The 12,347-nt window shown below is 35.5% G+C and overlaps 1 protein-coding gene across 2 annotated transcripts in view; it reads right to left on the bottom strand.

Annotated features, from left to right (window-relative positions):
- Positions 1–1,006: 1,006 nt before the first annotated feature.
- Positions 1,007–12,347, bottom strand: part of nedd1.L (NEDD1 gamma-tubulin ring complex targeting factor L homeolog) — a 34,746-nt gene continuing 23,405 nt past the window's right edge. Inside the window, 3 exon segments of one of the 2 annotated variants that reach the window (NM_001094388.1) lie at positions 1,007–2,472; positions 3,859–3,925; positions 11,773–11,929. In NM_001094388.1, coding sequence (NP_001087857.2) covers positions 2,368–2,472; positions 3,859–3,925; positions 11,773–11,929 — 329 coding nt within the window. In that variant the 3' untranslated portion in view covers positions 1,007–2,367. 2 annotated transcript variants of the gene reach the window in all.

The raw sequence follows: 12,347 nt of genomic DNA, 5'->3' as shown, positions 1-12,347 counted from the left end.
ATCTTGTCAATAACAAATGAATAATGATAAATAGGATCCATAATGTTGCCCCTTCTCTGAGCATAACTGCTTTTAAAAGAATTAAATATTATCTGCTTCTTGGATGCAACTGAAAACTTCATCCGTTGAAGAGATGAGGGTATTCTTACAAGACAAGACAGAATATTTGGTTGATTTGAAAGCAAACAATCAGAAGTTTTAACCAAAAGAAGCAAGAAGCAAAAGGTAACTGCTCCTCAAATCTGCGAGCATTGTGGAGTAGTATGTTGCAGTGGCCATCTTTTAATAGAGATCTAAAGCTTAAAATTGAATTAGGCTAAAAATGCTACATATTATTTTGTGAGATTCTGTACCAGCCCAAGGCAAACACTGCCCTTTAGCAACGAAGATTTGTAAATCAATAGATGTCCCTGCAGCTCCCAAACTTCTTTTCTTTAGGAAACAACTCACAATATACAGTTTTTATAGAATATAAAATTCACAACACACGGCTCATTTGTAATTCAGATTTACATTAGATGGCAGCTCAGAAACCAGTGCAATTTGCATTAGCATTTACTAATCAGCTCTGCTGTATCAGCTATTGCTTGATCATTTGCAATAACCCCTAACCTTAGTGTCTCAATAGCTGCCCAGAGCACACTGAGCATGTGCAGTATCATGATACCCCTAACACAATGCAAGATGGTTAGTTATTGTGACAACTTTGAAGGCCTGGATCAATACTGTTAAATGGGATACTGAACCTGTAGGCAGGTGTCATAAGTTCATTATATCAAATACAGCAGGTCTAGCTATATTTGATTTTAGGGTTTGATTCCCTTTTAACAGGTGAGCATAAAATAGAACATAGCAGTAACTGTTTGAAGTAATTTTATAATGCTTTAAAGAACAGGTTGCTTACTGGCATCAATATTCCAGCTCCACATAAAGTATCAATATACTTGACCTGCTTGGTCAGTATCTGAACATAATGTGCATAGCTGGAACTACAAAAGAATTGTGATTGAATATAAAAGCATTTTATTAAAATTCAAGGTCATTAAATAATTCAATGATTTCATGTCGTCCGTATAAAGGCACTGTGATTCTCTTGGTACACCTTTTTAATTTTTCTTATCATGCTTGACCAGACATCAATCAGACTTAGCCAGAGTACCATTTCTTCATCTCTTATTACCAAGTATTGATGTAGTGCTGCGGAGGATTATTTTTCACCATTTCAGTAAAAAGATTTGCCATATCGGATAGGAACAAAAACATTTTAAGTTAATTAAAAACACCCAGTGAAACAAGGAAAAGACATTTACTTTAAAGACAAATTTTAGTTAGCTGGAATCAAAGCCTACATCCAGCAAAGGATATACATTACATTGTACATATAGTTACATACAGACACAGGGCATTATCCAAGAAAACTAACAGACAAATGTATGTAAACCCTGACAGTGATGAAAAATAACTCTTTGTCTAATCTTAATAAATACAAAATAGATTTTAAAATTACACTTTTTTGAAAAATGTTGTAGTAAAAGATAAAAGGATGTTCATGTCCTTATTTCTTTTGTTACCTTATAGATTTTAGAAATGTTTTTCACAATCATTCTCCACCAAAACTTTAGCAATGGCCCTGTTTATAAAAGTTGTATAGGCGCAGATGTTTGCAATTGCAATAAAACCAGGCACTTGGAAAGGCTTCTATATAATAATGTTTTGCAAGTTAACTGCATTTTCTTGGGAAGAACCAAACCATACTTTTTAAATAAGCATTCTGCTTTACAAATCATTTCACTCGCAAAAATTTGCAAGTGTCAACAGTAAACGGACAGAGCCCGTCTACAGAACCTATAACAAACGGCCTAGTTCTTATGAACTCGACCAAAAGCATTGTTTTCATTTATCTTCGCTGCACAAAACAACTTTTTTGTTCACTGAAGTGGAAACTTTGTGATCGGCACTCAAAGTTTTAAAATGCAAGTTAAGATTTAGATACGGTTTTGTTATTTGGGCAACATTTATTGTGTATGATTCAGTGTTACGCCAGAAACAACGATCATGGTTTCAGTACATACCTGAAAAGGAGTTATATTGTTAATGCATGAAATATGTCTGAGCAACAATAAATAGCAATCTTTTTCTTAATTCAGTATGTAAACCCTGATGAAAACCTTCATGATCTCAGTGGATGACTTTAGAATGTGATGATACTTATTATATCGGAAGCCTAAGAAAGTTTCATTCACACGGTTGCTTCACATGCAGAATATTAAGACCAATACTTTAGTGATACACGTCCAAGGATGAAAAATTGCTCCTTGAGCACAGGGGAGTATTCAGAAACATTCTTTTCTCCAAGTGCATTTGCTTCTAAAAATTGGCCCGCAATCTTTTATTCTCTTCCCGCAGCTTTTCTATTTCTGAAACTAAGCTTTCATTCAAGGAGTATCTTTCCAACAACATCTGTATTTCACTCTGCAGAGAAATGATGAAGATGCAAGTAAGTAGAAACGATGCAAGCATACAATGGTATAGTCAATAGACGGCATAACATCAAGACAAAAGCAAACACCACATTCCTTGGCAGGAACGACAAAAGCATTTGAGGAATTATAGGATTCATTAAAAAACTTTTAATAAAACATATAAAGCATATTAAAGAACCAATAAAAGAGCTGGGCAAATGTAAGAGTCTACATTATGGCATTCACTTATTAACACCATTGTTTGGGTAGTGAACCTTATTCATAGTCAACTGTATTATAAAAAAAAAAAGCATGTTAATAATGACAACAATGACGAATTTCACATTATAAATGACAAATGTCAGAAAAAACATGCACACAGCATCTGGTTTTTACAACTTCTGCAATGCACCATGGTTTCCAGAGTATAACCTCAATGCTTTATTGCATGCTGTGAAATGAACCCTCCTTTCAGCAGTGTAAGCCGTTAAAAAAATATTAACTGAAATTCCTGCAAGTTACTTTTAAGGCAATGTTTTACAATGTCTTAATAACTTTTCTCACAGTCATGCACATATTAAGTTTTATTACAAAGATTCTTTTCCTTAAAACTGCTGAAACAGCATGTCTTTATTATGTTGCTTCAACGGGCACATTTAATATTAAAATACTTCCACTGATTGCGGAACACAGTATACTTCAATTGCTTGTTTCAAAACGAAAACTCTCTTTAGCTTGTTATGTTCTAAGCCGTCAGACAAGACAGTTTGAGGTCACAGATTTGTGGAATAGGGAATTCCGTTCTGTGTGCCAGTGGCTTTCAAACTTGGCATCATTTGGCCAAAGGTTCTTGCCTGGGAGGGATTATTCCGTTTTTGTGGGTTAGGGAGAAACCGACTGTAACCGAGAGTACTTTGATTACTTGTAATTTAATTAATTTCTAAATTTGCAGTAATTATATACAAAAATATGTTTAGAAAAGAAAACATTTCAGGTTATACTTCAGTGATTTCATTCCTAGTGTTTGTTCCTCTGCTGCAAAAACCTTCCCAGTAATTCCCACAGCTACAGTCTGAAGTTCTGCATTTGTTATATTTCCTTAGCATCAGTAAATAAATGTGTTTGCTGCCAAACCTGCACATACAAATTGAGCTAAAGGAGGCATGATAGGCATGAAAAGCATTGCTGTAAATTGTGATAGTACCTAGAGACTCAATATATTTTGACTGCTAGAAAATATGAAGCATATTTCTATTTTGGAAATCGGATTTGATGCATCCAAATCCCATCCCTTTTTTTATCTTATTATCCATCCAAACAACATCTAAATCAAAAGACATTTCTTTGCCAGTCCTCTATCGGTAATTCTGAAATGGCACTTTGGTTCAATACATACCGACTGTATGTGAAACTGTTTGATCATCTCTACTTGCAAATTCACTATATCTCTATGACATGCTTCTCTGAAAAACAAAAAGTGTAGAAAATACTTTACAGTTAAAAAAAAAAAAGTCATGCATATATCAAGAACACAATGAACTAATGCTAAATAATAAAAATGTATTATTCCCACATTTTAATATGTTATTTATACTTTGCATTATATATTCAAGATAGTTCCCTTTTAAAGTAGACCTCCATATACCCACACAAAATCTTACAGGTGGACGTTTTACAGTTATGCTTACAGCTCAGTTTTCATAAAACCAGTGTCATTGCACTGCATGGATCATTTACGTGCAAGATACTAGCAATAGTATTAATAGCACTGCCTCTTGTCAACATGGCTTATTCAAAATGTATTCTTTGATACATGTAGAAAGTGTGGTATGCACTTTTTTTTAAGGAACAGTATATCAACTTTTCAACGTGAGTTCAATGACTAGGGCTTGTACCAAAAATTTACTACTCAACTGCTGCAGTCTGTACAAGCCAGTCAAAAAAGGGCCAAAGTGCTGGAATATAGCCCCCAACTCCAAAGGGCACTCAAATCAAAAATTCAAAAATATATTTCCAGTCAATTCTTAAAGTTAAAAAATCACTGTTTATTTATCATAAATATTAAAAAGTAGGCACACAGACCAACCGATGCTCCGCCCTACGCGCCCCGCACCCACAGGCACCTATTCACAGGCATTGTACCAAACATACTTTTAATCATGAACAATCTGTTTTTTGTTATTGCTTCAGCTTAATAGGGAAACTGAAGCTACTCCATGTTTAGACTGTGTGAGGTAAATAATTGGATTAAAAGTGCACAGATAATTGCCCTGCATAATGGACTTCTGCTTATCGGTGCACTAGTAATCAAATGATCTAAAATGTCATAGATTACTATTCAGCTATCTAAGGTTTCCATAGACGCAAAGATTTCTCTTGCCAAACGACCGATATTAGCGAAGTCCGACCAATCCTTAGAAATTATCGTGCAGTTAGTGGGATTCGAACGATCGGACATCTTATGATTTTTCGGCCGACATCTGTCAGGAAATTGATCGGCCAGGTCAAAAAATCTTTGTCGGCCCCAGTGCAATCTATCTGTGTTTTCCTGGCAAATTGGGTCTTTTTAGTTGATGGACAATTCGTACGATCGTTCCGAGATAATCGTGGTCTCACAATGGATTATCTGATCTTTTAAAAATCTCAACATCTATGGGCAGCTTTATTCCAGCATACAAACTGCTGTTTTAGTATCCCAGTGCCTTACTTTGTTTAGACTGTAGAACATTTCAAACAAAGGGTGAGAAGGAATGGTTTTTGCTAGAACAATAAACTTTTGGATTACAATATCCTTGGAACACTTCTAATAATTAAACAAAGAAAGACATTTACACTTCCTAGAGCATTCTTTTTGAGCTACATACATTTTCCTTTTATGAACAACTAGAGGCAGAATAAAGAAAACATTATTTCTCAACTAGTAACAACTAGTAGAAACAAGTTTTAAGTTTAAGTGTTTTACCACTAAGCAATAAAAAATTAGTCTGCCTTAAATCGTTAATCTCAAGAATATGTACAGCATTTTCTTCATCTTAAAAATGTTGCAGATTCAGAGGAAGAAAGGTATTTTCTGCAGACGAACATTAACATAATGTTCTTTACTGAACTACAAAAGAGACTGTCCCTGCTAGAGAGCATGGTGGAGAGGGTGGAGAGGGCGAAGAGGAAACCAAAAAATCTAATGCCATCAAGCCACAAGCATAAATGCAGTAACCAGTATGAGAAAACCAAAACAATTCATAGCTCATATAAATCAAAGCAAGTAATCTATGGCAATGAGATTTTTTTAACCAGTTTACCATTCATAGAAGCACTTTAAGGGATCCTGTCATCTGAAAACATGTTTTTTTCCAAAATGCACCAGTAAATAGTGCTACTCCAGCAGAATTCTGCACTGAAATCCATTTCTCAAAAGAGCAAACAGATTTTTTTATATTCAATTTTGAAATCTGACATGGGGCTAGACATTTTGTCAATTTCCCAGCTGTCCCAAGCCATGTGACTTGTGCCTGCACTTTAGGAGAGAAATGCTTTCTGGCAGGCTGCTGTTTTTCCTTCTCAATGTAACTGAATGTTTCTCAGTGGGATATGGGTGTTTACTATTGAGTGTTGTTCTTAGATCTGCCAGTCAGCTGTTATCTTGTGTTAGGGAGCGGTTATCTGGTTACCTTCCCATTGTTCTTTTGTTTGGCTGCTGGGAGGGGAAGGGAGGGGGTGATATCACTCCAACTTGCAGTACAGCAGTAAAGAGTGATTGAAGTAGGGATGCACCGAGTCCACGATTTTGGATTCGGCCGAACCCCCAAATCCTTCTTGAAATATTCCGCCGAATACCGAACCGAATCCTAATTTGCATACGCAAATTAGGGGTGGGAAGGGAAAACATGTTTTACTTCCTTGTTTTGTGACAAAAAGTCACGCAATTTCTCTCCCTGGCCCTACTTTGCATATGCAAATTTTGGATTTGGTTCGGCCAGGCAGAAGGATTCGGACGAATCCAAATCATGCTGGAAAAGGCTGAATCCTGGCCGAATCCCGAACCGAATCCTGGATTCGGTGCATCCCTAGATTGAAGTTTATCAGAGCACAAGTCACATGACTTGGGACAGCTGGGAAATTGACAATATGTCTAGCCCCATATCAGATTTCAAAATAGAATATAAAAAAAAATCTGTTTGCGCTTTTGAGAAATGGATTTCAGTACAGAATTCTGCTGGATCAGCACTATTAATGGATTCATTTTTAAAAAATTTTTTTCCCATGCCAGTATCCCTTTAACCTTAAACACATTAACCAACAGAATCAACAGGAATGAAATGATAGCTTCTCAGGCTGCACATTTTCATCCCCAGATGAAACAATAGACAAGACATTCTACTCCTGCTTGGAACCTTAAAGTTGCTTTAAACCCTACACAACAACTTCAAACAAATGAGTGATTGTTGTACAGACAAGAAATGTCTACCCAACAAAAGACAAACTTCCAGCAAGGTCATTACCAATGAGGACAAGACAGGCCAAAGTAAAATTAAGGTTCTAAAGGCACTTTAATCAATGTATAATAGAACGGATAATAAACAGTAATTACCTTACAAAGACAGTACTGGCCCCACATCACATGAGGCTACCTCTTCATAAATAAATTTGATAAAAAAACCACACAGACTATACTAAGTTTATTGATATTGGTTTTTCTTTTCATTCTGCAGGATCCAAAAGATGCAGACAACCACATTCAAGTATTTTCATGTTCAAAATTACTATGACAAATTTTACAGCAGAATGCCATTATGTCATTATGTGATGTACTACTTTACTTCACCTTATTTACATTTTGCCCTTTATCAGGACATTGGTTGCTAGGAAATTTCAGGAAATTTACACTGCCAAGAGTATTCTGAATAATTTTAAAGTCTTTCAGGGCACCAGGAGTTAATTTTACATTTTTTATTACCATGAACAGGAGGCAGAATAGTTACTTTTAGGTTGTTAATATTTTCCTGTGTTTATGTGCTAAATATTACAAAGTAAAATTAAGAGGGAGGACATAATAGTCATTACATAATTTTACAATCTAGATATGGAATCAGAAAACAATTCATCATGTATATATGTTATTCCAGGGTAAAATCATACTAGAGGTATGGGACCTGTTATCCAGAATGCTCAGGACCTGGGGTTTTGTGGATAATGGATCTTTACATATCTTGGATCTTCATACCTTAAGAGATATTTTGTAAACATTAAATAAACCCAATAGGCTGGTTCTGCTTCCAATAAGGATTAATTATATCTTAGTTTGGACAAGTACAAGGTACTGTTTTATTATTACAGAGAAAAAGGGAATCTTTTTTTTTTTTTTTTTTAATTGGATTATTTGATTACAATGGAGTCTATGGAAATAATCATTCCGTAATTCAGAACTTTATGTTTAACGGGTTTCCGAATAACAAATTACATACCTGTACTCCAATTATTCAGGGACACTTTCAGTGTTATCGTTTGGTGAGGCAAAGCAAGATTCATATAAGCTTTTAACCTTTCCACACACTTCCTACATATTGTTTTTTACAGGTTACATGTAACAAGGTATATGCTTTTTTTAGTGTTAGAATTTATATATTGGTGAATGTCAAAAGATTTATTTTGACTAAAAGAATTAGAGAGAGTTTGGAAATAACAGATTCCTGATTGGATTTTCTGTAGCCGTTTTATTGTTTTTGTTTAAATAGTTGGGTACTAAAACTATATGACTAGCCTATGATTAAGTGCCCCTTTTAGGGAAAGTTTCCTTATTTCACGCCTAATACACAAAAACATTTTTTCGGCATTTTATTCTAAGGGTGATCCACTGCATTTTCAACTTTTTGGCAAAATTTTGCTTTCTATGCTGAAAGGTCTGAGGCATGTGCACCTAAATCTCCATGTAGCTTCTAGTTAGTTCAACCTAGGAGTGTTTAAGTACCCATTAGCATTCCGCATGCTGATAAAATAAAAGCTTGGTACATATTACAGCCAATTAGACCATCCAAACGAATGGCCACAGATCCAATTGTTTTTGGCAATCTGGCACAGATGAATTTGCTTGGGAGTAGATTCTTAACTAAAATTCCAAGTATTCTTGGAAGCCCAGCATTTGGGATTGGCACTTAATTGCTTTCTAAATATTCTTGAAACTATGGCTGAATTGCAGTATTTTAATGTATCTCTAATATTATTAGCTAAGGAGGACCTGAAAAAAACGATCTACTAGTGGGGCTGGAGTTGAAAGCTTTACCTGATCAGAGAACAATTATAGAAAACAAAATAAGCATTCTGAGCCCCTTTAAGAAATAGAACGCCGTTAACGCAGAATATCATGGAAATGCATGTATTATTAAAGTACATTATTTTTACTGTATGTTTGGATGCTGAAGAGTAAAACTGTTTTCTATAATAGCTTGTTTTAACTATGTAATGATTTTAGGTAACATCAAGTAGAACATAAAGTTTCATAAATAACTAGTTTGGGTTTTTCAGGAGGATATACTTAAGAATGCATTTAACAAGTTTAGTTTTGGGGATAAAAGCCCATTCTCGCATAATTAGCCAACTCCTAGTTGCCATTTGAATGGGCTGAATCTCTCTCTAATGACCAATTAGTCGCAAGAACACAGCTAATAAGTTCAGTACCACAGAAGAGATGACAAGCAACGTAAACGTGTAGCCAATGTCCATTATCTGCTTTTCTGTTCATACGTTTAATAAGCCGAAGACTTGACAAAAACAGTATTTTAATTGAGACCGATGAGTTTTTTCACATCAAAACTTTGCAAGGAAGAGAACATTTTAACAGATGATAGACATTTAAAAATTATGACTTGATGGTTTATTACAAACAATTTCCACTCAGCAGCATAAAGAAGAGCAGAAGAGAACCTTCTTTAGAAGAAAAATTCCTTCAAGAGTGATCCCCACAGGGTGGGAGACCCTGCCTATATTGAGGTTTGATTCCTTGATAAGTTTGAGTGCACTTCGAGTGTCGGAGCTGTTAAAAACCTAAAAGCGTTGGAGAAAGTGAGTGCAAATAACCGACTACTGTGTGTTTGAGTGTTACTTGACTGAGGTAAACAACTTTTTCTTTTCTCTGTGGTGGGGTAAGCTGGTGGATACACTTACTGCATTTATTTTGTCTGGGATATAGTTAACAAGGGGTTGTTGTATTTCCTGCTAGCAGCAAAAAATTTTTTCCTCTTTCCTTCTGCCTGGTAATTAAGGAAGGAGGAGTTAATCAGGTAAATTCTCACCAGGCTTGGTGTTCTTTGGTTTTATACCTCCATAAGTTTCTGTCAGCACAGCAAGTGTGGGAGCTGATAAGCAAGTGAATATGACCTGTCCCGGTTCCTATCAGGCAACAGGCGATTGTTATTTAGCACCAGACCTCCAAAACATTGTGTTTCAATATATTTCTTCTAGAAATATCCCTGCAGAAGTAGGTTAATAACATCCATTTGTCTCAGCTGTACTAGAAATTTTAAGATTGTCAGGTGGCTTTTCATTTCAATGAAGATTCTCTAGAGGAAGCTAGCTTGGAAGCTCTACACATGTGGTTCACAAGCTTTTATATTCAGCAGCTGGCACAAATTCTCTCTCTTCAGAAAAGCACCCCCCACCCTTGAGTCCTATCACAGTTCACAAAGATGGAAAGGGTCAGAGACACTCTGTCAGAAGCTTTTCTTCTCTAGAACTTCTAGACATAACTCCATCTGGCAGACTGTCTTAATATAGAGTGAAATTACAGCAGGGCATGAAAGCAATATAATGCAATATTTCACGCAGAACACATTATCAGGACATTTTGTATCCATGAATTTCACCAATTAATAACCTAGAAATTTGATTTTGGAGTTATTGCATGTTGGTGATCAAGTGACCAGTGATCTATTAAAAAAAAAAGTGTAAAGAAAAACAAAACAAGATTTATAGGAACTATTTCATTTTGAAACTGGTGTCCCAGATTAAAGCTGGCCATAGACGCAAAGATCCTGTCGTTCGAATCCTCGAATGAACGGACTTCCGCATCTTCAGACCTGCCACGAATCATTTAGATCAAATAAAGTAGTAAAAGAACAGATCAGCCGATGTTCTGCCCCTGACAGCAATCGTATGAAACTTTACGTCTGAGAAAGGTAACGACAGTCTCCCACTGAAAATCGTTCGATTGGCAATACATGGAGAGATATTATCAGCAGCCAACAAAAATCTTTTAACCTGTCCGATGGACCAAACGACCGGTCTCCGTGGGACCAAAAAATGTCGGGACTGTCCACAAACGGTCCGAAAATCGTACGATCGGATCTTTGCGTCTATGGCCAGCTTAAGAAAGGCGCACTAAAGATGTGTAATTCTCTTCTAGTTGTAATTTCAATTACAAAAAAGATAGCAAAAAAAAAAAAAGGAAAATGAATGCATAATTATATTCAACACTTTTGCTGAAGTCAACTGGACAAAATGCAAACAGACAATAAGGTGTACAGTGTAATAAGTCTTGGAAACGCACATACGATTCAGAATAATATTAGGTATGCGATAAGCATTTAGATACCCAATGAATTACCTGGCTCTGTCTAGGTCCTAGTCCAACAATATTTTTAAATGCAAATGGATATTTTTTAATGCAAACAAAAAGTGTCATTATCCAGAAACAATATCAGCACATAAAATCCCTTCAACATTTTGACATTAGCATATCATGTTATCTTTAAGTATTAGGCAGCAATTCGGTCACACTGAACCAACTGACCTCCAGTTGGTTCAATGTGTCAGAATTGCTGCCTAATACTTAAAATAATGTTCCTCGGGAAGATTGTTAAAGACAAATTAAATCTATTCAAAAAGTACAGCTCTTTTTATAGTCAATAAATGTAAAAACTCTTCTTCTGTGTATTTCAAAGCAGAGGCTTACAAAGTAATGATAGTGTTATTCCATTTGGCAGAGCACTTCTCCCTACTGTGTTGTTAGGTCTTAATTTCCTTGTTTGTCCTACCAAATTCTGAAGGGCTGCATAAAAGTGTTAAGAGTCTATGTGAATAATTAATAAACTATTTCACCAATCAGAATATTATCACAAAGTACAATTAACTTCTGATTACTCTGAATGGGTTCTCAGTACGACTGCTACTATCTAATCCAAATTCTCATTTACATTATGCGGTTACAAAACTGCACTCTTGAATCTTTGTATGATATTATGTGTGTGTATATTATGTTAAATATATGAAGTAAACACAACCATCAAATATTGTTGAGCAAAAATATAAAAAATATTACCTGAAGTCGTCCAGTGTTTCCTCAATCATATTTTTGATGAAATTAATCTGTATAGCAGTTAATGGTGCTCCAGTTCTGTCACTTGCAAGGGTATCCGCGATCTTTTCAGACAAAGAACTGGCAAGTTGTGTACTCATAGTTGCAGCTACCTTGGGACCTGGTATAAAGAAATAAACCACAATGTCACAGAGATTTATCAAAACACAAGTTTCTTCCCCACTACATTTTGAAAACAAATGGTCTTCTTCCTCAATTAATTTCACATTCCAGCATTGTTCTTTTTTTCACTAACCTATGATAGCTAAAAAAAAAAAACACACACACATTTACTGTAGCTTTGGGTGGAATTGTTGCTTGTAAAAAAAATGTATGCCTTCTTATAATGGAAATTTATGCTTGATGGACAAATAACATCACCAGTAACAGTAAATGGGCCAAAATCTAATGTTTTACACCTGGTGGAAAAAAAAAAAAACAAGAGAAGATAATTGCTCACTGTATACGATTAAAACACATAGCACTTCCTTCACTTATCAGAAGGCAGAAAGGCTTTACTCAGAGCCAAAACCCTATGC

This window comes from Xenopus laevis, chromosome 3L (assembly GCF_017654675.1).
Source record: "Xenopus laevis strain J_2021 chromosome 3L, Xenopus_laevis_v10.1, whole genome shotgun sequence".
Lineage (NCBI taxonomy): Eukaryota > Metazoa > Chordata > Amphibia > Anura > Pipidae > Xenopus > Xenopus laevis.
Note: the sequence above shows the minus strand (reverse complement) of the source record. Positions and strands in the feature narration are given on the sequence as shown.